The 26,374-nt window shown below is 45.0% G+C and overlaps 1 protein-coding gene across 4 annotated transcripts in view; it reads left to right on the forward strand.

Annotated features, from left to right (window-relative positions):
* LOC133563761 (carbonic anhydrase 12-like) overlaps positions 1-25,830 on the forward strand; it is a 37,073-nt gene extending 11,243 nt beyond the window's left edge. For 2 of the 4 annotated variants that reach the window (XM_061918054.1, XM_061918053.1), the window contains exons 3-9: positions 6,459-6,638; positions 9,227-9,369; positions 23,881-23,976; positions 24,053-24,116; positions 24,196-24,353; positions 24,431-24,557; positions 24,924-25,830. In XM_061918054.1, coding sequence (XP_061774038.1) covers positions 6,459-6,638; positions 9,227-9,369; positions 23,881-23,976; positions 24,053-24,116; positions 24,196-24,353; positions 24,431-24,557; positions 24,924-25,420 — 1,265 coding nt within the window. In that variant the 3' untranslated portion in view covers positions 25,421-25,830. The remainder of the gene's footprint in view (positions 1-6,458; positions 6,639-9,226; positions 9,370-23,880; positions 23,977-24,052; positions 24,117-24,195; positions 24,354-24,430; positions 24,558-24,923) is intronic. The other 2 variants (XM_061918056.1, XM_061918055.1) reach the window with 1 other exon arrangement.
* The last annotated feature ends 544 nt before the right edge of the window (positions 25,831-26,374 follow it).

Here is a 26,374-nt window from a genome sequence, read left to right on the forward strand (position 1 = left end):
TTTCTTCCTAGGGGGCGCTATTGCGCAATTTTGATTTTTATGATTTGGCTGCCTAATATGTTGGGAAGGCATGAAAGACCGACGTGTGTGTCAAATTTGGTGAGTTTTGAAATATGTTAAGAGGGTGAAATTGGGGCGCGACGGTGCGGAAGAAAGAAAGAAAGAAAGAAAGAAAGAATAAAACGCAGCAGATTCAATAGGGTCCTTGCCTATGGCAAAGGACTCCTGTGGAGTCCTTTGCCATAGGCAGGGCGGACCCTAACTAATAGCTTGTCTTAAAACTAATCATCATCATTATAAAAATCCTCTTAGACAGTGTCACGTTCTGTGCTCCTACATGCATCTTTCATTACTATGTGTGTCTTATTGTCATGCTTCATGTTCACCACACGGATGCGTTTGAGGTCCATCCATCCATCCATCATCTTCCGCTTATCCGAGGTCGGGTCGCGGGGGCAACAGCCTAAGCAGGGAAACCCAGACTTCCCTTTCCCCAGCCACTTCGTCTAGCTCTTCCCGGGGGATCCCGTGGCGTTCCCAGGCCAGCCGGGAGACATAGTCTTCCCAATGTGTCCTGGGTCTTCCCCGTGGCCTCCTACCGGTTGGACGTGCCCTAAACACCTCCCTAAGCCGGGAGACATAGTCTTCCCAACGTGTCCTGGGTAAAGAAGGAGCGTTTGAGGTCATTTTACAAAATGAACAACTTGACTAAATTTGGGGGATCCTTTTCTTTGTAGAATCCTTTCATTTTGAAAAGAATTGTTACACAACAGTCATGGTTTCCACTCTTAAAGAACAAACAATCTACACATACAGACAAAATTATTTATTTTGATTATGGCTGCAATACATTAGCTTAGTTATTCTATTTTTCAATCTTTCAAATAAGCCTTGGAAGTCCCACAAGGGTGTATTATCCATGCGTTTGTTACGTCTCGTCTCGATTACTGTAACGTATTATTTTCGGGTCTCCCCATGTCTAGCATTAAAAGATTACAGTTGGTACAAAATGCGGCTGCTAGACTTTTGACAAGAACAAGAAAGTTTGATCATATTACGCCTGTACTGTATATACCTTTATATACATATATACATACATATATACCTATACTGTATATACCTTTATATACATATATACATACATATATACCTATACTGTATATACCTTTATATACATATATACATACATATATACCTATACTGGCTCACCTGCACTGGCTTCCTGTGCACTTAAGATGTGACTTTAAGGTTTTACTACTTACGTATAAAATACTACACGGTCTAGCTCCAGCCTATCTTGCCGATTGTATTGTACCGTATGTCCCGGCAAGAAATCTGCGTTCAAAAGACTCCGGCTTATTAGTGATTCCTAGAGCTCAAAAAAAGTCTGCGGGCTATAGAGCGTTTTCCGTTCGGGCTCCAGTACTCTGGAATGCCCTCCCGGTAACAGTTCGAGATGCTACCTCAGTAGAAGCATTTAAGTCTCATCTTAAAACTCATCTGTATACTCTAGCCTTTAAATAGACCTCCTTTTTAGACCAGTTGATCTGCCGCTTCTTTTCTTTCTCCTATGTCCCCCCCTCCCTTGTGGAGGGGGTCCGGTCCGATGACCATGGATGAAGTACTGACTGTCCAGAGTCGAGACCCAGGATGGACCGCTCGTCGGGACCCAGGATGGACCGCTCGCCTGTATCGGTTGGGGACATCTCTACGCTGCTGATCCGCTTGAGATGGTTTCCTGTGGACGGGACTCTCACTGCTGTCTTGGAGCCACTATGGATTGAACTTTCACAGTATCATGTTAGACCCGCTCGACATCCATTGCTTTCGGTCCCCTAGAGGGGGGGGGGTTGCCCACATCTGAGGTCCTCTCCAAGGTTTCTCATAGTCAGCATTGTCACTGGCGTCCCACTGGATGTGAATTCTCCCTGCCCACTGGGTGTGAGTTTTCCTTGCCCTTTTGTGGGTTCTTCCGAGGATGTTGTAGTCGTAATGATTTGTGCAGTCCTTTGAGACATTTGTGATTTGGGGCTATATAAATAAACATTGATTGATGATTGATTGATTGATTGATATTGGACGTGTGTTAAAACTTAACCTTAAAGCCCCACTTAAGGACTTTCAGTTTTGGTTGATTTTGGCGGCGACGTTGGGTCAAAGCGGTAGTGTTTTGCCGGAAAAAGATCACATTTCCTATGAGGACTAGCGCACATAGTGTCATACTGACATGATGTGCTGTAATATTGACACGAATATTAAGTCTCCAGTGGCTATGCTGATGTTAAATAGCAGACACTATCAAGGAATGATCTTGGATTGCGTTACAAACATGACACTACCATGAATGCTGGTACAAGCATTGAAAGACTGGCGGGAGAGTTTTTTCAAAGAAAGCAGTGAGGAACTAGCACGGCTGGTGGCTGGTGTGCTCCCACACGAATTTTCGATAGCGAACATTAGCATTAGCATTTTGATTTGAGCATCGAAAGTCACTTACCAGTTCAGCAGGATCACAGCCAAGGCGGCATCGATTGAAAATCCCTCCTCGTTTATGAGATCACGCCAGCGAGTAAAAGCTGGGGAAATGTTGATCCTGACTGTCCTTTTTTATTTTATCCGTTTTTCTTTTTTTGTCTCATCAGACTAAACTTTTCTTTTCTTTGGTTGTTTTGGAGCTTCGGCCCTGATAGCAGTGTAACAAACAGTTCAGGGTGTCCCTCCAGTGTTGCCGTAGGGCTGTGACGTAAGAGGTCTATATAAAGGTGGGTTGTTGAAGAAGGTGAGGTATATGGAGATAGGTGTAAAGAAGGGAACAATAAAGTGGTGGAGACCGGACCTGCTCTCATGACTCCCTTTTATTTTTTTATTTTATCAGTACCCAAATTATGCGAACCCAGGACACTCGGCTACATTGGTGGCAGCGGTGGGATTATTTTAACTGCTGTGTTGAAAAAAAAGAAGAAGAAAGTTTTACACGGGACACGTGAGTTTCCAGTTAGCTGCTAAGCTTCCCGGCCATTTTGCGGACACGTGGTGTGGTGACCATGGCTCTTTTTAAGCCCGGAGGCGCTGTTTGACGGACACTCACACGGCATGAATGTCGAAAGTGGACTTTTTGTTTAACCGCTCCTTTCACCGATGGAGGGAGCCGACCGTGACTGCAACCAGGAGCTGGTGAGGATTTTCGGATCCTCCCGACTCGTCCCGTGGGAGACTGGGGGCAGCTTTTAATCAAAGACAATTAATGGACCGCTTCGGGGTAGGAGGCCACGGGGAAGACCCAGGACACGTTGGGAAGACTATGTCTCCCGGCTGGCCTGGGAACGCCTCGGGATCCCCCGGGAAGAGAAGTGGCTGGAGATAGGGAAGTCTGGGCTTCCCTGCTTAGGCTGCTGCCCCCGCGACCCGACCTTGGATAAGCGGAAGATGATGGATGGATGGATGGATGGTTCGGGGCCAACCTGTCGGCGAGTGTGCGTGCTCCGGGGGAGAGTGTGGAGGTGTTTGCTGCGGGCGTGGCCCGGCTGGTTCCGGAGGCGTTCCCGCGGTCTTGCTGCTGGCCCTTCGCGCCGAGAGACAGCCGACGGTGGCGTGAGAAGTACAGAGCGTGTCGGACCTGTCGGTGCCCTTAACGTCCCCGTGGGCGGGTCTCAGGTTTGTCGGCCCCCCGGAGGGTGGTCATGGACGTTCTGGATGTGGCCCGGAGGTTCCCATGGGGACCCCAGGGTGTTTCCCCTTCAATTAGACTCTGTATGTTGCTTGAAAAAAAAAATAATAAAATAACGCGTACCACTGCCTATAACCCCAAGTCTGATGGCATGATGGAGCGTCATAAACGAACTATCTCACAATTGGACTATCTTGCAGGGGGTCACTGGGGCGACCTCCTGCGCACCATCGGACCATCTCGCTGGGGGCGACCTCCTCCACATAATTGAACTATCTTACAAATGGGGCGATTGGAGTGACTTCCTTCGCATCTGGGAGTTTTTGCATGTTTTGAGGGCCCAGTGTGTTAGCCTATGCAATACGGTGTGAAAAAAAAAATATTGTTGATTTATGTGTGCATTAAGATTGTGAATTTTGAATTTTTTTTCTTTTCTCTGTTCTATTTCCCCTTGTTTGTTACCTATTTTGTTTGTGATGAAACGGGGACGTCTCTACTTGAGGGGGGGACGTATGTAACAAACAGTTCAGGGTGTCCCTCCAGTGTTGCCGTATGGCTGTGACGTAAGAGGTCTATATAAAGGTGGGTTGTTGAAGAAGGTGAGGTATATGGAGACAGGTGTAAAGAAGGGAACAATAAAGTGGTGGAGACCGGACCTGCTCTCATGACTCCCTTTGATTATTTTATTTTATCACTACCCAAATTATGCAAACCCATGACAGTCGGCTACAGCAGTAATTGCACATAGGTATTCTTCTTCTTCTTTTAGTTTTCTAGCAGCACACATGGGTTTGCATCGATTTGCATATTTTTAACAAATGGGAAAAACGGGGGAGTGACGTAGGCCGTAAAGCAAGTCAGCACATTTGTAGTTTTTTTGTGCAGCAGGGTTCCTGCCACCCTTCTCTATGTCGCTAAGGCCACGACAGAGGTGCCATTCAACTAGTTGTAAGTCGATGTATCATCCCAAAAGTTATGAAAATATTTCATAAAGGTTGAAAAGTGACTTTGCTTACTTACTTTAACGCTGTGATTTACACACTTTAAAAGTACTATGTTAAGCTCTAATGGGAACACAGTTTTGTGTGTCTGTAGCTTTAATGCTAATGAGCTGTATTTGTTCACGCCTGTCTTTGACTCACTGCACTTGTCCAATGCAAAGATGCCATATGTAACATACAACAACGTAACATTAAGGAGTGGGACAGGCTAGCACTAGCATAGTCATTACAGTCACATTACAGCAAAAAGATGGTAGGTTAATATATTTTCTGAAGATCCATCCATCCATCCATCTTCTTCCGCTTATCCGAGGTCGGGTCGAAGGGGGCAGCAGCCTAAGCAGGGAAACCCAGACTTCCCTCTCCCCAGCCACTTCGTTTAGCTCTTCCCGGGGGATCCTGAGGCGTTCCCAGGCCAGCCGGGAGACATAGTCTTCCCAATGTGTCCTGGGTCTTCCCCGTGGCCTCCTACCGGTTGGACGTGCCCTAAACACCTCCCTAGGGAGGCGTTCGGGTGGCATCCTGACCAGATGCCCGAACCACCTCATCTGGCTCCTCTCAATGTGGAGGAGCAGCGGCTTTACTTTGAGTTCCTCCCGGATGGCAGAGCTTCTCACCCTATCTCTAAGGGAGAGACCCGCCACGTTTCGGCCGCTGGTACCCGTGATCTTATCCTTTCGGTTATGACCCAAAGCTCATGACCATAGGTGAGGATGGGAACGTAGATCGACCGGTAAATTGAGAGCTTTGCCTTCCGGCTCAGCTCCTTCTTCACCACAACGGATCGATACAACGTCCGCATTACTGAAGACGCCGCACCGATCCGCCTGTCGATCTCACGATCCACTCTTCCCTCACTCGTGAACAAGACTCCTAGGTACTTGAACTCCTCCACTTGGGGCAGGGTCTCCTCCCCAACCCGGAGATGGCATTCCACCCTTTTCCGGGCGAGAACCATGGACTCGGACTTGGAGGTGCTGATTCTCATTCCGGTCGCTTCACACTCGGCTGCGAACCGATCCAGCGAGAGCTGAAGATCCCGGTCAGATGAAGCCATCAGGACCACATCATCTGCAAAAAGCAGAGACCTAATCCTGCGGTCACCAAACCGGAACCCCTCAACACCTTAACTGCGCCTAGAAATTCTGTCCATAAAAGTTATGAACACAATCGGTGACAAAGGACAGCCTTGGCGGAGTCCAACCCTCACTGGAAATGTGTTCGACTTACTGCCAGCAATGCGGACCAAGTTCTGACACTGATCATACAGGGAGGGGACCGCCACAATAAGACAGTCCAATACCCCATACTCTCTGAGCACTCCCCACAGGACTTCCCGAGGGACACGGTCGAATGCCTTCTCCAAGTCCACAAAGCACATGTAGACTGGTTGGGCAAACTCCCATGCACCCTCAAGAACTATCACAATTACAGCTGAAGCTTTATATAATTATTGTTTCTCTAGGATTTATTTGAAGATGTGCAGTGAAGTCTGCTTTTTTATAAGGAAAGCATGGCTAGCTAGAGCTTCAAAAGGTGCCATTTGAGCGCCTATTCTCTCAAAAGTGAGGGAGATAATCATCTCCCTCACTTTTGACACATTTAGTTTAGCTCCAGTGACACATCTTACGGTTAGAACATCAATAAAATCTCAGTATTTAATAATAGGGGACCTTTTAAAGGAAAACCAATGTTTTTTTCCCCAGTGGAGTGTATTAAAAAAGGTATTAGCATTTCCTGTCATGACCCACAAGCTGAAGAAATAATGGATGGATGGATTCTACTTACAGGGTCAAATGGAGAAACTCAGTGGTTCAAAAACTTTCCTTACTGTGGTGGACCGGTGCAGTCACCAGTGGACTTCAAGACAGAGAAGCTGGTGTTCGACCCTACTTTACTTCCAATTGGGGTTCACAACTATGCCATGCCAACTAATGAAGACCTAGTTCTAGGAAATAACGGACATACACGTAAGTATATTGTTAATAGCACATAAGGCGTGTGTCAACGTCACACTTTCCTTATTTGGGAGCAAACATGGAGCAGAAAATGAGTTTATTTTTCACACACTCTTATTGTCAACCAAATGATAGAGCACCATGTTCATTCGAGGAAATAATGGGTGAAGATTAATCACCTGCTATACGAGTAGCATATTTTTTTAATTATAAATTGCACTTAAAATCCTTTCATTTTCTCCAAAATTGACAGTGCAACTTATTACCTGGCGCGCCTAATGTACCGTATTTTCCGGACCATAGGCCGCACCGGATTGTAAGGCGCACTGCCGATAAATGGTCTATTTAGATCAGGGGTGCCCATTACGTCGATCGCGAGCTACCAGTAAACGCGGGGGGTGTGTCAGTCGATCTCCAGCCAGGCTTTTAAAAAAAATTGACCTAAAAATGAGTGATCATCAATCTTCACCAAGACGTCACTTAAATGACATTCACGGTACCGGAGGGTCTTGTGAGATGACGCTGGCTGCTGCAAGATCATTATTATGAAAATATGACCGAGAGGAAGGCGAGAAACACTTTTTATTTCAACAGACTCTCGCGCCGTACCTTCCGTCAAAACCCTAAAGGCCGACTGCACATTTCCTATCTTCACAATAAAAGCCCTGCTTCATGCTGCCTGCGCTAACTAAATACAGAGTCTCGGAAAACTGGCGTGCACAAGCGATCCCTCAGAAAGCTGGCGTGCACATCACTTGTGCACGCCAGCTTTCCGAGACTCTTATTTTGTTAGCGCAGGCAGCATGAAGCAGGGCTTTTATTGTGAAGATAGGAAATGTGCAGTCGGCCTTTAGAGTTTTGACGGAAGAGACGGCGCGAAGGTCTGTTGAAATAAAAAGTGTTTCTCGCCTTCCTCTCGGTCATTTTTTCATAATAATGAACTGGCAGCAGCCAGCGTCATCTCACAAGACCCTCGGGTGCCGTGAATGTCAATCAAGCAAGCTACGGAATTTGCCGCCAATGTTTTTCTTGTAAAGTGTTTGGAAGCTGGATGAATTAGATGCCAAAAACCAACCACTTTCATGTGGTATTGTACAGAAAGGACAACTTTTTTTCTCCTCCATTTAAAATGTGGGCGTTATCATCATTACTGTCTGATTCCAATCAATGCAAGTCATCAGAATCAGGTAATACACCAACTTATATTCTTGTCTTTGTGAAAGAAAGACATCTATATGTGTTACACATGTTTGTATTATCATTAAACACATTTAACTTGTTTACAAAAATATCTCTTTCATAAATAAATAAATATAAATGATATATATAAATGAGGTAAATCCCCTCGAGTTGGTCAATTGAAAAGTAGCTTGCCGGCAGAAAAAGTGTGGGCACCCCTGATTTAGATCTATTTTTCATATATAAGGTGCATGAAAGGAGTCATAATATATATATTTTTTTTCCTAAATGTAAAACACTTCCTTGTGGTCTACATAACATGTAATGGGAGTTCTTTGGTCAAAATGTTGCACAGATTATGTTTTAAGATCATCTTTAAGCCGCTTTCTGACAGTATCTTCCGGATGCGCAGTTTTGTCGGCAGTCTTACTTACGTGCCTCACCTTCGATAGTTTATTTTCTCCATCGTCTTTGTTGTAGCTTCAACTGTAGCACTTCCACCACATCGCAGATATTTAGTTATTTTGTATAAGCATATTTTTAAATTTTTGGGTCCTAAATGAAGAATTGTTTAAGTATAAAAATGACTAAATAACAAAAATATCAATACTACAATAGTATTGTCCAGTAGACAAGACCAAACAAACCCTTGATTGGCTCGACCTCAGGCAGCTTTGGTGGATTAGAAGAGTGTAAAGATGATTAAAGCGTGCTATTTCGTGGTCTTATTATTTATTTAGAAGGTCATAAACAATTTTTAATGCTGGAGCTTTGACAATATTTGATATATAAATATTTCTTCTTCGGAAAAAAATTATCGCAGAGATGTCCAGAACTGATTCACAGCAATAAACATATGTTGCTTGTTTAAGTTTTCAGCAGGATTACATAAAAAAAACAACAACCTTTGGACGTCATTTAACACATTTTATGTTATTAACTAACATACCGGCTGGGTTTGTACGGTATGCCGGTATTGGTATAGTACTGCGATACTACTTAATCATGTTCGGTACTATACCGCCTCTAAAAAGTACCGGTAAATAATTGAATGAGAAATGACACAATATGTTACTGCATATGTCTAATTAGGAGCCTTTGTTTGCTTACTTACTACTAAAAGACAACTTGTTTTGTACATTCACTATATTATTTAAGGACAAACTTGCAATAAGAAACATATGTTTAATGTACCGTAAGATATATTGTTAAAATAAAGCCAATCATGCCATTTTTTGCGGTCCCTTTTATTTAGAAAAGTACCGTAAAAGTATCGAAATACATTTTGTTACCGGTACCAAAATATTGGTATCGGGACAACTGAAATGCAGGCAAACAAACTGACTTTTTTTTTTTTAACGCTATGTTCAGTCACAATGAAAGTGAAAACGTTACTGCTTTGTATGTCCTCTGTTCCACAGTACTTCTATCACTCCCGTCAACAATGTACATTTCCCACCTGCCTCAACGCTACTCTGCAGCTCAGCTGCACCTCCACTGGGGCTCAGTCACCAAGCCTTTGGGCTCCGAGCACACGGTCAACAGCGAGCAGTATGCTGCAGAGGTAAATAAACACAAAACTGCTCAGCGGTGATGCTAAACGTTTCGTCAGTTGCTCAGTATCAATCAATCAATCAATCAATGTTTACTTATATAGCCCTAAATCACTAGTGTCTCAAAGGGCTGCACAAACCACTACGACATCCTCGGTAGGCCCACATAAGGGCAAGGAAAACTCACACCCAGTGGGACGTCGGTGACAATGATGACTATGAGAACCTTGGAAAGGAGGAAAGCAATGGATGTCGAGCGGGTCTAACATGATACTGTGAAAGTTCAATCCATAATGGATCCAACACAGTCGCGAGAGTCCAGTCCAAAGCGGATCCAACACAGCAGCGAGAGTCCCGTTCACAGGAAACCATCCCAAGTGGAGTTGGATCAGCATTGTAGAGATGTCCCCAGCCGATACACAGGCAAGCAGTACATGGCCACCGGATCGGACCGGACCCCCTCCACAAGGGAGAGTGGGACATAGGAGAAAAAGAAAAGAAACGGCAGATCAACTGGTCTAAAAAGGGAGTTTATTTAAAGGCTAGAGTATACAAATGAGTTTTAAGGTGAGACTTAAATGCTTCTACTACATTTAAGTGAAATGACAACACTTGTTAAATGTTAACATGCGAACTAAGAAATTCTGCATTTCCATATCACTTGACACAGCTCATCGATACATGCAAAAAATGCTTCCTGTGTATGTTGAACTAATGTTGCATGAGTGTGTTTGTTACATATTTCAAATGAACTCGCTGAATCAAAATTAAGTTTAAGGGAGTGCGTTTAGGGCAGCACAGTGTAACAGGGGTTAGTGCTGGTGCCTCACAATAAGAAGGTCCTGGATTCGATTGTGGCAGAGAGGTTGGTGCGTCTGCCTCACAATACGAAGGTCCTGCAGTCTTGGGTTCAATCCCAGGCTCGGGATCTTTCTGTGTGGAGTTTGCATGTTCTCCCCATGCCATCTCCGGGTTGGGGAGGAGACCCCGCCCCAAGTGGAGGAGTTCAAGTACCTTGGAGTCTTGTTCACGAGTGAGGGAAGAGTGGATCGTCAGATCGACAGGCAGATCGGTGCGGCGTCTTCAGTAATGCGGACGTTGTACCGATCCGTTGTGGTAAAGAAGGAGCTGAGCCGGAAGGCTAAGCTCTCAATTTACTGGTCGATCTACGTTCCCATCCTCACCTATGGTCATGAGCTTTGGCTCATGACCGAAAGGACAAGATCACGGGTACAAGCGGCCCAAATGAGTTTCCTCCGCCGTGTGGCGGGTCTCTCCCTTAGTGATAGGGTGAGAAGCTCTGCCATCCGGGAGGGACTCAAAGTAAAACCGCTGCTCCTCCACATGGAGAGGAGCCAGATGAGGTGGTTCGGGCATCTGGTCAGGATGCCACCCGAACGCCTCCCTAGGGAGGTGTTTAGGGCACGTCCAACCGGTAGGAGGCCACGGGGAAGACCCAGGACACATTGGGAAGACTATGTCTCCCGGCTGGCCTGGGAACGCCTCGGGATCCCCCGGGAAGAGCTAGACGAAGTGGCTGGGGAGAGGGAAGTCTGGGTTTCCCTGCTTAGGCTGTTGCCCCCGCGACCCGACCTCGGATGAGCGGAAGATGATGGATGGATTCGATTGAATTTGCATGTTCTCCCCGTGAATGCGTGGGTTCCCTCCGGGTACTCCGTCTTCCTCCCACTTCCAAAGACATGCACCTGGGGATAGGCCCCTCCCACCTCCAAAGACATGCACCTGGGGATAGGTTGATTGGCAACACTAAATGGTCCCTAGTGTGTGAATGTGAGTGTGAATGTTGTCTATCTGTGTTGGCCCTGCGATGAGGTGGCGACTTGAGTTGGCATAGCTCGGTTGGTAGAGCGGCCGTGCCAGCAACTTGAGGGTTGCAGGTTCGATTCCCGCTTCCGCCATCCTAGTCACTGCCGTTGTGTCCTTGGGCAAGACACTTTACCCACCTGCTCCCAGTGCCACCCACACTGGTTTAAAGGTAACTTAGATATTGGGTTTCACTATGTAAAGCGCTAGAGAAAAGCGCTATATAAATATAAAAATGAAGGAATGAATGTTGTCTATCTGTGTTGGCCCTGCGATGAGATGGCGACTTGTCCACAGTGTACTCCGCCTTCCGCCCGAATGCAGCTGGGATAGGCTTCAGCACCCCCGGGACCCCAAGAGGGACAAGTAGTAGAAAATGAATGGATGGATGGAGTGTGTTTAATAACGACAATGTGACGATCTGTCACTTCACTTCTAGTGGTGGTTCCTTCTTTGGTGTTTCCTGTCGGCGCTCTTAATTTTGTTCCATTTCCTGCATGTCTCCCTGAGCACTGGTTTCCCTCACCTGTCCCTGAATGGCAACCCGGCACACCTGGTTGCAGTTGCCAATGAGGCTGCTATTTATGCCTGCCTCGCCTGCTCGTCAGTGCTCGAGGATTGATTATTTCTGGGACCGTTTGTATGCACGACGGGCTTCACGGTGGAAGAGAGGTTAGTGCGTCTGCCTCACAATACGAAGGTCCTGCAGTCTTGGGTTCAATCCCAGGCTCGGGATCTTTCTGTGTGGAGTTTGCATGTTCTCCCCGTGAATGCGTGGGTTCCCTCCGGGTACTCCGGCTTCCTCCCACCTCCAAAGACATGCACCTGGGGATAGGCCCCTCCCACCTCCAAAGACATGCACCTGGGGATAGGCCCCTCCCACCTCCAAAGACATGCACCTGGGGATAGGCCCCTCCCACCTCCAAAGACATGCACCTGGGGATAGGCCCCTCCCACCTCCAAAGACATGCACCCGGGGATAGGCCCCTCCCATATCCAAAGACATGCACCTGGGGATAGGCCCCTCCCACCTCCAAAGACATGCACCTGGGGATAGGCCCCTCCCACCTCCAAAGACATGCACCTGGGGATAGGCCCCTCCCACCTCCAAAGACATGCACCTGGGGATAGGCCCCTCCCATATCCAAAGACATGCACCTGGGGATAGGCCCCTCCCACTTCCAAAGACATGCACCTGGGGATAGGTTGATTGGCAACACTAAATTGGCCCTAGTGTGTGAATGTGAGTGTGAATGTTGTCTGTCTATCTGTGTTGGCCCTGCGATGAGGTGGCGACTTGTCCAGAGTGTACCCCGACTTCCGCCCGATTGTAGCTGAGATAGGCGCCAGCACCCCCCGCGACCCCAAAAAAAGGGAATAAGCGGTAGAAAATGGATGGATGGATGTATGCACGACTGCTTCTCCCTATTTAAGAGACTTTTACCTGCACGTCGTTCTCCTGTTTCTTGCATTTTGGGGTCACAACTACCGCTGCCATGCAAGTTCGTGACAGACAAAACGTTGTAACTTACAACGTCATAAACAGACGACCAACTGAATTTCTTTTGTGAAAAACAAAAACAAAAAAATTCAACAAAAACATATTATGATATATCCACCACTTACAACATGGCAGACAGGTTTGCAAAAAAGAAGAAAGGCTTTACTACACATCTTAAAATAAAGTCCGGTCAGTCAGCTACAAACTCAGGGCTGTTTTTTTTGTCAGCAAATAAATAGGAGACCCATTGTGGAACCTCTGAGATTAATAACTAGGGTACTGTATTTGTTGAATAATTAAAAATAGTACAGTATGGGAACTTTTATGTTTGCTAGATTCAAGGATATAAACTAAGCTTTAGTTTCAGTCATCTCCAAAAATGACTGCAAACCCCTTCAGCCTTTTTCTCCTACCGTATTTGCTTACACTACTATTTAAAGTAACACATATGTAATGTTAAGTCCCCCCCAAAGCGTTTTTCTCGCTGTTTCTATTTGTACTCATGGCAAGTGAAGACTCACAAGAGGTATCCAATCGTTTGACTACCTTTTTTTACTAATGCAATCAGGGCTGCCCCTTTCAGGACGCAATCTCTGGGGGGTTGCATGTTTTGTATGGGGAAATCAAATGGGAGATGTAAATAAATTAACTAAAATTCCACTCCCCCCGCAACCCCGAGAGGGACACACGGTAGAAAACGGATGGTTGGATGCAAGCCAAACTGATATGCTAAAGTTAGCATGCTAACAGTTACAATCCATCCGTCTCCTATATTTAAGATAGAGTGCCAATGATTGTCACACACACACTAGGTGTGGCAAAACTATTCTCTGCATTTCACCCATCACCCTTGATCACCCCCTGGGCGGTGAGGGGAGCAGTGGGCAGCAGCGGTGGCCGCGCCCGGGAATCATTTTGGTGATTTAACCCCCAATTCCAACCCTCGATGCTGAGTGCCAAGCAGGGAGGTAATGGGTCTCATTTTTATAGTCTTTGGTATGACTCGGCCGGGGTTTGAACTCACAACCTACCGATCTCAGGGCGGACACTCTAACCCAGGGGTGCCCATTACGTCGATCGCGAGCTACCAGTCGACCACGGGGGGGTGTGTCAGTCGATCTCCAGCCAGGCTTTTAAAAAAAATAGACCTAAAAATGAGTGATCATCAATCTTCACCAAGACGTCACTTAAATGACATTCACGGTACCGGAGGGTCTTGTGAGATGACGCTGGCTGCTGCAAGATCATTATTATTAAAAATGACCGAGAGGAAGGCGAGAAACACTTTTTATTTCAACAGACTCTCGCGCCGTACCTTCCGTCAAAACTCTAAAGGCCGACTGCACATTTCCTATCATCACAATAAAAGCCCTGCTTCATGCTGCCTGCGCTAACTAAATACAGAGTCTCGGAAAACTGGCGTGCACAAGCGATCCCTCAGAAAGCTGGCGTGCACAAGTGATGTGCACGCCAGCTTTCCGAGACTCTTATTTTGTTAGCGCAGGCAGCATGAAGCAGGGCTTTTATTGTGAAGATAGGAAATGTGCAGTCGGCCTTTAGAGTTTTGACGGAAGGGACGGCGCGAAAGTCTGTTGAAATAAAAAGTGTTTCTCGCCTTCCTCTCGGTCATTTTTTCATAATAATGAACTGGCAGCAGCCAGCGTCATCTCACAAGACCCTCGGGTGCCGTGAATGTCAATCAAGCAAGCTACGGAATTTGCCGCCAATATTTTTCTTGTAAAGTGTATGGAAGCTGGATGAATTAGATGCCAAAAACCAACCATTTTCATGTGGTATTGTACAGAAAGGACAACTTTTTTTCTCCTCCATTTGAAAATGTGGGCGTTATCATCATTACTGTCTGATTCCAATCAATGCAAGTCATCAGAATCAGGTAATACACCAACTTATATTCTTGTCTTTGTGAAAGAAAGACATCTATATGTGTTACACATGCTTGTATTATCATTAAACACATTTAACTTGTTTACAAAAATGTCTCTTTCATAAATAAATAAATATAAATGATATATATAAATGAGGTAGATCCCCTCGAGTTGGTCAATTGAAAAGTAGCTCGCCTGCAGAAACAGTGTGGGCACCCCTGCTCTAACCACTAGGCCACTGTTGTACAAAGTTATGTGATTCAGAGGTGTTTGGCTCTAAATTTGGCTAAAAAGTTATCTTAATAATATTAGCATGCTAGCAGCTAACAGTTTGGATTTGTCACACACCACATGCTAAAGATATAGGCCTCTGGAAATAGCTAAAAATAGTGTAAAATGATGCTATAAAGTTAGCAGGTGTCAAGTGCTGAGTTTTATGACACTGTTTTAATCTTTAAAAAAGTCTTAAAAAGGTCGCATACTAATGTCAGCAGTCACACAACGCTTCATTTTAAATTTGACAGAAAACGTCATACTTGCCTCTTCTTGCTGCGTCACTGATAGGATTATAATAGCGAATTTCCCAACATTCTCAACGACTCTGTCATCTCCGGAATTAGTGCAGGTCTTGTAATGCCAGACCTACTGGATTTGTTTCCTGGTCAGTGTTCTGATAGGAAGTTATGTACATTTATGCATTCATTTTTGCTTTAATCCCCTGATGTGGGATCTGAGCAGAGAATGTCGTTGTGATTTGTGCAGCCCTTTGAAACACTTGTGATTTAGGGCTATATAAATAAACTTTGATTGATTGATTGGTTGATTGATTGATAAACTGATTATTTTGCACTGAAAAAAAAGAAAAACAAACAATTACTAAACAACTTATTTAAATGAATTTGTTTTTATAGAATTCTGCTTATTAGCCAGGAGTGGCCCTAAATGCAGTTCACATTGGTTGCAGCCTGGGAGTAATGATAATAATTCATAATTAATATGTGCTAGTGCATTTCTAGACACTGTGAGAACCCAATATTTATTCAGTCCACATTTGTACAGAGTTGCCAACTTGGTCGATAAATCTGGTGACTTTCCAATCCTCTTGGCTGCTTTTTTTGTCACCAGCTACAAGCGACAAATCTAGCTAAATTTCCTGGTGTTATTGGAGACTTTTTTTTAAAGTCTTGGAGACTGAGGTGAATGCGTCATCAGCAAGTGACGAGTGCTGCCGGTCAGCTGGTGCTGCGACCGTGCGCAAATCATTTGTCGTCTGGACTTTTATTGTCCGTTCCATTCAAGTAGGAAGTCGGAATTTCTGAGTTCCTGGCCGAAAGTTTCGACTGGAATTTTAAATTAAAATGTTTCTTTACTGTCACACTTCAATACATCACCTAATTTGATTTGCTTTCTGTAGATTAGATTAGATTAGATTAGATAGTACTTTATTTATTCCGTCAGGAGAGTTCCTTCAGGAAAATTACAATTTTCAGCACAATCCCATTCAAGATCAGACAAACATTACAGGGAGACAGAACAGGATCGCTGACGGGTCTGCCGGCTTCCAGCGCCCCTTACAAAAAAGATGACATACAGGTAAACAAGGGTGGGGGGGAGAAAAGAATAGAAGATTAAAATAGAATTAAAAAAATTGGTCTTAGCCTGGGCCCTGGAGAGGGGGTGCAGATTGAGGCCAAGGGAAAAAAAACAACTCATAGCCATAGAACACATCCCTCTTCCATGTGTGTAAGAGGGAAACATCAAACATCAAAGAACACAGAGGACGTTAAAGACATTAAAGCAGCAGATACAACCGGACACTTCTACATACAGCTATGAATAAAAAGTAAAAGAAACATATCCACTGTGGTGGCCTCTGCGGTGTTCCACGCCATCGTCCGCTGGGGTGGAGGGAGCATGGCCAGAGAAAGGAGCAGACCCAACAAAGCAACCAAGACAGCCGACTCCACTCTCGGCCAGTGTCCAGTCCGCATGGATGAGCGAGGATACGTCCAAGGTGACTGAGGTGTCTGACACCTGCTCACCCAGCCAAGACACCGTGAAGCCTTTCCGTCCCAGCGCTCAGTGCTAGCTCCGCAGTCCTGTCCCCTCATCTGCATCTCCTCCAGTCTCTCCAAACCGACTCCGGTGTGGCAGACACCCAGCTGCTGGTCTCCATGGCCAAAAGACTCCCGGGAGGCAGATTCAGAAGTCCACAAAAAAAGCACCACAGAGGTCACGAAAGTGCCCCCCCTTGTCACACAGTCCCAAAGGGTCCCGGAGCAAAAGGCAAGAAAATATAATAACACATGAAAACAAGAGGGACCCTCAGTCACTTACTCACCTCGAAATTGTCTGTGTGTGTCTCTCTGTGACAAAAGTTGAACATCACGCTCACTGGAGATGTGTATTTTTGGTCTTGTCATCCCCGTCCGGACAGAAGGATGACACGGCAGTGCGGCCGGATCAAAAAGTTGCTTTATTACAAACGAGCGTCATTATACAGGCCTGCAGTTCATGGAGGACGTCGGGTCAAAAATGAGGCACGCCGAACTTGGAAGAGTCAAACCATCAGTTGATATTCTTGCCTCCTGAGGTCTGTGTGTGTGAGTGCTAGGTCAGGAGAGCAAAACCTGACCATAAAGGGGATGTTTGTGTAGAAGTGACTGAAAAACAACAGACGTCAGCCGTAACTTAAATGTTGTCATCAAGCTAAACATGTAGTCTCTTCTCAAAGATAGGGTTATCACCTTGGCATACATACCGAGGTCCAATTGTATCGCCTTTTCTTCCGCGAGAACTAATCCACACACAAATATCAGTACAAAAGGGCCCTGCGTTATGTGCCCAAACTGAATTCCCTACTAGTTAAATTATTGGTTTGCTTTCTCCAAGATGAATATAAACATTCACCACATGCAAAACATAGTAAATAATTGACTTCACTAGCTCATCAGAGAGGAGACCCACACACCTCCAGATTGCAAATGAAATGGGCATGTGCAATGCTGCCACTGTATCTGCCTTGGTTTAAAGAGCGAGATGTATATATTTCTTCAATGTCATGTCCCCTAGAGAGGGGGGGTTGCCCACATCTGAGGTCCTCTCCAAGGTTTCTCATAGTCAGCATTGTCACTGGCGTCCCACTGGATGTGAATTCTCCCTGCCCACTGGGTGTGAGTTTTCCTTGCCCTTTTGTGGGTTCTTCCGAGGATGTTGTAGTCGTAATGATTTGTGCAGTCCTTTGAGACATTTGTGATTTGGGGCTATATAAATAAACATTGATTGATTGATTGATGTCAGGCTACTATAGAATCACTGCAACGTCCCAATTACATCATTTATGTTAATGAACCAGTGATTAGATTTGGTTCGTTAGTGAATATCACTCCCATCAATTATTTTTCTCTTCACCACAACGGATCGGTACAACGTCCGCATTACTGAAGACGCCGCACCGATCCGCCTGTCGATCTCAAGATCCACTCTTCCCTCACTCGTGAACAAGACTCCTAGGTACTTGAACTCCCCCACTTGGGGCAGGGTCTCCTCCCCAACCCGGAGATGGCATTCCACCCTTTTCCGGGCGAGAACCATGGACTCGGACTTGGAGGTGCTGATTCTCATTCCGGTCGCTTCACACTCGGCTGCAAACTGATCCGTTGTGGTGAAGAAGGAGCTGAGCCGGAAGGTAAAGCTCTCAATTTACCGGTCGATCTACGTTCCCATCCTCACCTATGGTCATGAGCTTTGGGTCATGACCGAAAGGATAAGATCACGGGTACAAGCGGCCCAAATGAGTTTGGGTCTCTCCCTTAGAGATAGGGTGAGAAGCTCTGCCATCCGGGAGGAACTCAAAGTAAAGCCGCTGCTCCTCCACATCGAGAGGAGCCAGATGAGGTGGTTCGGGCATCTGGTCAGGATGCCACCCGAACGCCTCCCTAGGGAGGTGTTTAGGGCACGTCCAACCGGTAGGAGGCCACGGGGAAGACCCAGGACACGTTGGGAAGACTATGTCTCCCGGCTGGCCTGGGAACGCCTCGGGATCCCCCGGGAAGAGCTGGACGAAGTGGCTGGGGAGAGGGAAGTCTGGGTTTCCCTGCTTAGGCTGCTGCCCCCGCGACCCGACCTCGGATAAGCGGAAGAAGATGGATGGATGGATGGAATTATTTTTTTATCAAATTTGATACTATAGCATTAATCAATGCAGAACAAATTGTATTAAAAAAAAACACCTTAGAATTCCATCCATTTTCTACCGCTTATTCCCTTTCGGGGTCGCGGGGGGCGCTGGCGCCTATCCCAGCTACAATCGGGCGGAAGGCGGAGTACACCCTGGACAAGTCGCCACCTCATCGCAGGGCCAACACAGATAGACAGACAACATTCACACTCACATTCACACACTAGGGCCAATTTAGTGTTGCCAATCAACCTATCCCCAGGTGCATGTCTTTGGAAGTGGGAGGAAGCCGGAGTACCCGGAGGGAACCCACGCATTCACGGGGAGAACATGCAAACTCCACACAGAAAGATCCCGAGCCTGGATTTGAACCCAGGACTGCAGGACCTTCGTATTGTGACGCACTAACCCCTCTGCCACCGTGAAGCCCCACCTTAGAATTAAAAAAAAGAAATCATAATCATAATTATAATTCTTTGAAACTCACATTTTCATCTCTGCTACAGTGTCCACTGCTATAAATAATGAAAATGTGGCAATGATGTCATCTAGCGACTTTTAGGACAGCCAATAGTGACTTTCCTTGCTGAGGAGTTGGCAACACTGCATTTGTGGCCACAGCTGACATGGGGTAAACTGATGAAAACGTGGCCTGTAACTTGCGGCAACAGCCTCCTCAACCATCACTCAACATTTACTCACATTTATACACCAGTGTGGGCCGCACTGGAGGCAAGGTGGGGGAAGTGTCTCGGGCAAGGACAGAGAAGCAGGGACCGGGAAGGGGAAAGGAGGTTTTGAATTTGGAACCGATCAGTTACCGGAAGACCTTCTTTGTTTCCTGAACCACTGCCGCCCAAATGTATTCACATGGCTGCATCCCAGCGGCTGCAGAGCCACATATGAGGTGTTGTGGTCTGACCTGAGTCTGTGGACACTGGACACAGGATGTCAGTTATCCATGCAATCGTTTCAAGTCACTTCAAACTCCACAACCACAGTTATTTTGATGACATGTTTTTTGGGACTCATAGCATGATGGGGAATTGAACTTTTACTTGAAATGACTATTATGACAACGCACTGCACCGAACACACAATTTGGCTGCCAAACACATGACAGTTTGGTATTTGTCTTCTGACCACCCAAGTGACGTAATGAACCATAGACATCTTATAAGTAGACGCAGCATCGACTCGTGCTGACAAGACGCGGGGCCGCCATCTTGGAGTGGTGATCTGCTCCAGTCATTTGGCAGGAGCAATGACCTGTCAGCGCATTTAATTCATTTGACCTCACTGAATACCACTGATTTTCATGCGTTTTTTTTGCCAAACGTGTAGCTATGATAAAGGATACATGTTTTGGCGTGTTTTATCGCTAAAATTCGCTCCATTCTGTCCACTAAAGACGCTGAGAACATTATCCATGCGTTTGTTACGTCTCGTCTCGATTACTGTAACGTATTATTTTCGGGTCTCCCCATGTCTAGCATTAAAAGATTACAGTTGGTACAAAATGCGGCTGCTAGACTTTTGACAAGAACAAGAAAGTTTGATCACATTACGCCTGTACTGTATATACCTTTATATACATATATACATACATATATACCTATACTGTATATACCTTTATATACATATATACATACATATATACCTATACTGTATATACTTTATATACATATATACATACATATATACCTATACTGTATATACTTTATATACATATATACATACATATATACCTATACTGTATATACCTTCATATACATATATACATACATATATACCTATACTGTATATACTTTATATACATATATACATATATATACATACCTATACTGTATATACTTTATATACATATATACATACATATATACATATACTGGCTCACCTGCACTGGCTTCCTGTGCACTTAAGATGTGACTTTAAGGTTTTACTACTTACGTATAAAATACTACACGGTCTAGCTCCAGCCTATCTTGCCGATTGTATTGTACCATATGTCCCGGCAAGAAATCTGCGTTCAAAGGACTCCGGCTTATTAGTGATTCCTAGAGCCCAAAAAAAGTCTGCGGGCTATAGAGCGTTTTCATTTCGGGCTCCAGTACTCTGGAATGCCCTCCCGGTAACAGTTCGAGATGCCACCTCAGTAGAAGCATTTAAGTCTCACCTTAAAACTCATTTGTATACCCTAGCCTTTAAATAGACTCCCTTTTTAGACCAGTTGATCTGCCGTTTCTTTTCTTTTTCTCCTATGTCCCATTCTCCCTTGTGGAGGGGGTCCGGTCCGATCCGGTGGCCATGTACTGCTCGCCTGTGTATCGGCTGGGGACATCTTTGCGCTGCTGATCCGCCTCCGCTTGGGATGTTTTCCTGCTGGCTCCGCTGTGAACGGGACTCTCGCTGCTGTGTTGGATCCGCTTTGGACTGGACTTTTGCGACTGTGTTGGATCCATTATGGATTGAACATTCACAGTATCATGTTAGACCCGCTCGACATCCATTGCTTTCCTCCTCTCCAAGGTTCTCATAGTCATCATTGTCACCGACGTCCCACTGGGTGTGAGTTTTCCTTGCCCTTATGTGGGCCTACCGAGGATGTCGTAGTGGTTTGTGCAGCCCTTTGAGACACTAGTGATTTAGGGCTATATAAGTAAACATTGATTGATTGATTGATAGTTTGCTTAACAGTAATAGAATATTCTTACATGCTGTAAGTGACCAGACGTCCGAGATCAAAACTGGGAATAATAATCCCAGAGAAGGGGGAAAAAACGATCAGCTATTTCTAAGTTGAAGAAACAATATGATTAGGATATATATACATGTGTATATCGTACATAAACAATGTATGAATACATTAGATATCTTTATATCTTAAAGACTGTATTTCTGTTGCTTCAGCAGCAGAGAGTTTATTCTGTCTTGACACTTTGTATTGATATTTTCTATTACATTCTTCCCTTAAATGATAATGTTTAAAGTGATTGTTTTATATGTATTTTTTGTGTATGTCTCTTTGGATAAAAGCGTCTGCCAAATACTTAAACATATATAAACACCTGAAAGTCTTTATATCAGCTAAAACCACCAATTTGTTTCACTGGATTCAGAATAAAACCAAATTCCGTCTTACCCAACAATGTCGGTATTTGAATATTGTTACTTGAAGACTTATTCCTGGTTACAATTATACTGTTAAGAAAGTATTGTCTTATACTTTGCCTAAAAGGAGAATGCATCATAATCAGTAGCGGTTGGGACAAGACCATCTGATTGTCTAGTTAGCTTAAAGACAAAGCTGTCAATTTATCGGTCAGTCTACGATCTCAACTCACCTATTGCCACAAAATCTAACAAAAACAACAAAAAGACATCGGTGTGAGTTAGGGTTACGCGATATACATGCAATACGATATAAATTAAATGAATTTGGCCGACAATATAGCTTTTAATACTATTGTTATGTTGTGATAATGCACTCTAGCAAATTTGACAGCGACAAGAGAATGGCTTTGACGCAATGTAGAGTCCTTGCTAGCGAGGAATGCAAAGTTGTTTCTTAGTCTGCGATCCTTGGAGGACCAGAAATAGGTAAATGTGCTACATTACAACATAGGAGCATACAGTAAGCCATGCTAACTGTTAAGAGCTCTTGAATGTTAACAGAGATCGGTTGATAGAATCAGTCTGTGGCGGGCTGTGCGTTTCTCACCTAGACCTTCAAGTGATGTCCTACTTATTCTAAATTCACCTCTCAAAATACTGTAATTTATGTCACCACATGGACACGGCTGAAGATACGCTACAGAAACCCAGTTGCACACTACTGGACATTGAAACCCCTCCCCGTGTAAAAAAAACAGTCTATTTTCCGGCACATGTAACGTTCAATAAACCCGCTTCAGCAATTAAAACATACAGTATCTTAGGTGGTACTGTCAAAATCAAATAATTGTACAAAACAAATGAAACGGGAAACAAATTAAGAAATAAATTATTTGAACTCATAATTCACTCATAAACCTACTCAGTGGCCTAGTGGTTAGAGTGTCCGCCCTGAGATCGGTAAGTTGGGAGTTCAAATCCCGGCCGAGTCATACCAAAGACTATAAAAAAATGGGACCCATTGCCTCCCTGCTTGGCACTCAGCATCAAGGGTTGGAATTGGGGGTTAAATCACCACAAATGATTCCCGGGCGCGGCACCGCTGCTGCCCACTGCTCCCCTCACTTCCCAGGGGGTGATCAAGGGTGATGGGTCAAATGCAGAGGACAAATTTCACCACACCTAGTGTGTGTGTGACAATCATTGGTACTTTAACTTAACTTTAATTGGTAGCACCCATTTGACTCAGTATAAGCCAGTGAGTGATACCATCATAGTTGCTAGCTGGTCGTAGTCTGTTGATTCGTGTGAAAGTTGCGGGCAAACCATTTCACCACCGGCATAGTTTCCGGTGTCGGCCGACCTCGTCTCACAAGATATAGTTTCTCTAAGTATCCTTCTTGAAAATGGCCTTGCAAATATATATCTGCCACCTAATCGTCATGTTGCTCTTCTTCTTTTTGAGTACCGGTGAGTCTTCTGTGGCTTTCTATTACTCATATGGCTCCAGTCCCACTTCCTGTTTGTGACTGGATACTCAATTGGGACTCCCAAGTGAGTATCCAATCACAGCGTAAGGCCACAACAACTCATGATCTAATAGGCTATCGCAATTATCTATCAACTGTATGTGCCCGTTTACTTACAGTGCACAGATGCCTGCATTGTTGATTCTGAAGGCCGTGGGCAGATTTCGTATAGCATGGCAACATAAGCTAGCTGAATTCTGATTGGATACAAACTCTAACCTAAAAACAACAGCACTGGAAATAGCTTACTATGACAAGAAGAGAATATGAATACTTTTAGATATTTATGGAAAGTAAATTAAAAAAATACTTTTATTTGTAATTTTGATCATGATTTCTGGTTATGTTAGGCCAGTAGAGAAGGCCTTGCTGGCCCTGACACTGGTATCAGTATATGGTGGGTGATACTACAGTGATTAGCGTGATTATTTGCCGTTATTGTGATGCTGTATTTGTGCATCCTAAACTGTGTATCTCTTCTCTTACAGCTGCACATTGTACACTTCAACTCTGAGAAGTACACTGATGTAGCCATGGCTTTTGACAAGTCTGACGGTCTGACTGTGCTGGGTATTTTCATTCAGGTGACAATATTGCCATGTCCTTTGGATTATGAATATGTGTCCGTCAGACTCATCTGAAATGTGTTTTCCCAAACAGATTGGCGAGTTTAATCCAGCCTATGACAAATTCATCAAGCACCTCAGTAAAATCTCAAACAAAGGTGAGTCTAACACAGTGTGCTTTGCTTGTTGCTTGTGGTTTTCAGACAGGTGAATGACTTCTCTGTGTGTTATTTGTAGGGACAAAAACAAAAATCCCTGCCTTCAACATCAGAAAGCTCATGCCTACTCGTCTGGATGAGTATTACCGCTATGACGGCTCTCTGACAGCTCCTCCATGCTACGCAAGTGTACTGTGGACCGTGTTCAAGAATCACGTTACCATCTCTAAGGAGCAGGTACTTCCTTTGTGGTAACCTTTTTAGTGCATAGTCAAAATGTACAGTCTGACCACTGAACACTTTTGTCTCTGCAGTATAAAACCTTGACGACAACTCTCTTTGCCTCCGGAGCCAAGCAAAACACACCCGTTCCTCTTATAGGCAACTTCAGAAATCTGCTCCCCGCTGAAAACCGAGTTGTCCTGACGTCCTTTAAGGCTGGTAAGAATACTGTCCATTTTAGTCTTGCTTAGCGAAGGATGCATGGCTATTGCACGAGATGACGTGTGGCTCTCTTGGGGTCACCTGGTTGTGCTTTTATGTTTCACTCATGCAACTTTTCCAAAGATTTCCAACAAACTAACAGTATAGCATTTGTCTTAAAGGTGATCTGGCTCTCCCACAGAAATAACACCTGTGTGTAAATTTCAATGCTTCACAATTAGAGCTATACTTTTCTAAAATGGCAGTGTAGAATTCCCTTATTTTTGCAAGGGGCTCTGTGTGCCTCTGGCTGTGTTACAACAAAAACTCTCTCCCAGTGCTGGGGGGTACAACAACCTGTGACTGGCTCTATATCTGATGCAGGAGTGACCAAAATTCAGTCTGCCGCGTGTCCATTCGAGAGGAAGAACATTGTAAAGCAGCTGCTGCACGGTGACTTTGATGAGGTCATAGAACATGGGCTCCTCACTCCCAGTGCTGCCAAATTGCTTCTCCAACAGCAATTAAATACTCCAAAGACACTCAAAGATCAAGTGGTAGCAAGAACTAGTAAGCTGAAGAAGATGCAGGAAATTGCCAATCCAATATTGGCCTTTGGCACATTGCGGCAACTGAAGTCCCTTGAAGCCAAACAATCCACGGCCGCAGTGAGTCTGCCTGCCGCTCTCGGCGGGGCAATTCTGCCTAAACTCAACCTGAGGAGTTACCTGACCTGTAAGGCATCCCTTGCTCCTGCGACCATCAAATATCTGGTCAGTGGAGGGCCCTTGGAGATAGACACTGAGGATTCATTCCTGCTTGACCCATACATCAGTGGCAGTAGTATTCTGTATCCCTGGCTTTTTTCAATGGAGGACTAGAGAGATTCCCCACATAGTTGAGGCTCCTATGTCGTGTTCTGTGACACTGCCTTGTGTGCCTTGCATGATAAAAGACTACTTTAGTGGTGCTCTGCATTCCTCTGCTAAGTCATCTTCTGCTAAACTTTTGGACTTCCAGGATATGTAGTCAAAGTTAAATTATTCATCCAAGTTCATGCACATATTCAGGATACATACTTTTGTACCCATTTAAAGTCTGAAAGTGTGTACCTACTGAAATATTGGTCTTTATTACTGATCTGTAATTAGTGTTTTTTTAATTTAAGTGTGTCATGAAATTGGGAAAAATTAGAAATGTAACGGACATTAGGTTCTTGCTTTCCAGATTTCTCTTGCTTGCTATTTTCTTGAAAAAACTTTCAATAAACTGCAAGAAAAACAAAAAGTCATTCAAGTTTCATTATTTTCTCTAATCAAAATCTTCAATGTGTTGTTATACGGTGTTAGCTTTCACTGTTATGCTGATGACACCCAACTCTACATGCCCCTAAAGCTGACCAACACGCCGGACTGTAGTCAGTTGGAGGCGTCCATCCATCCATCCATCATCTTCCGCTTATCCGAGGTCGGGTCGCGGGGGCAACAGCCTAAGCAGGGAAACCCAGACTTCCCTCTCCCCAGCCACTTCGTCTAGCTCTTCCCGGGGGATCCCGAGGCGTTCCCAGGCCAGCCGGGAGACATAGTCTTCCTAACGTGTCCTGGGTCTTCCCCGTGGCCTCCTACCGGTTGGACGTGCCCTAAACACCTCCCTAGGGAGGCGTTCGGGTGGCATCCTGACCAGATGCCCGAACCACCTCATCTGGCTCCTCTCGATGTGGAGGAGCAGCGGCTTTACTTTGAGTTCCTCCCGGATGGCAGAGCTTCTCACCCTATCTCTAAGGGAGAGCCCCGCCACACGGCGGAGGAAACTCATTTCGGCCGCTTGTACCCGTG

The sequence above is a fragment of the Nerophis ophidion genome, linkage group LG12 (assembly GCF_033978795.1).
Source record: "Nerophis ophidion isolate RoL-2023_Sa linkage group LG12, RoL_Noph_v1.0, whole genome shotgun sequence".
Classification (NCBI taxonomy): domain Eukaryota; kingdom Metazoa; phylum Chordata; class Actinopteri; order Syngnathiformes; family Syngnathidae; genus Nerophis; species Nerophis ophidion.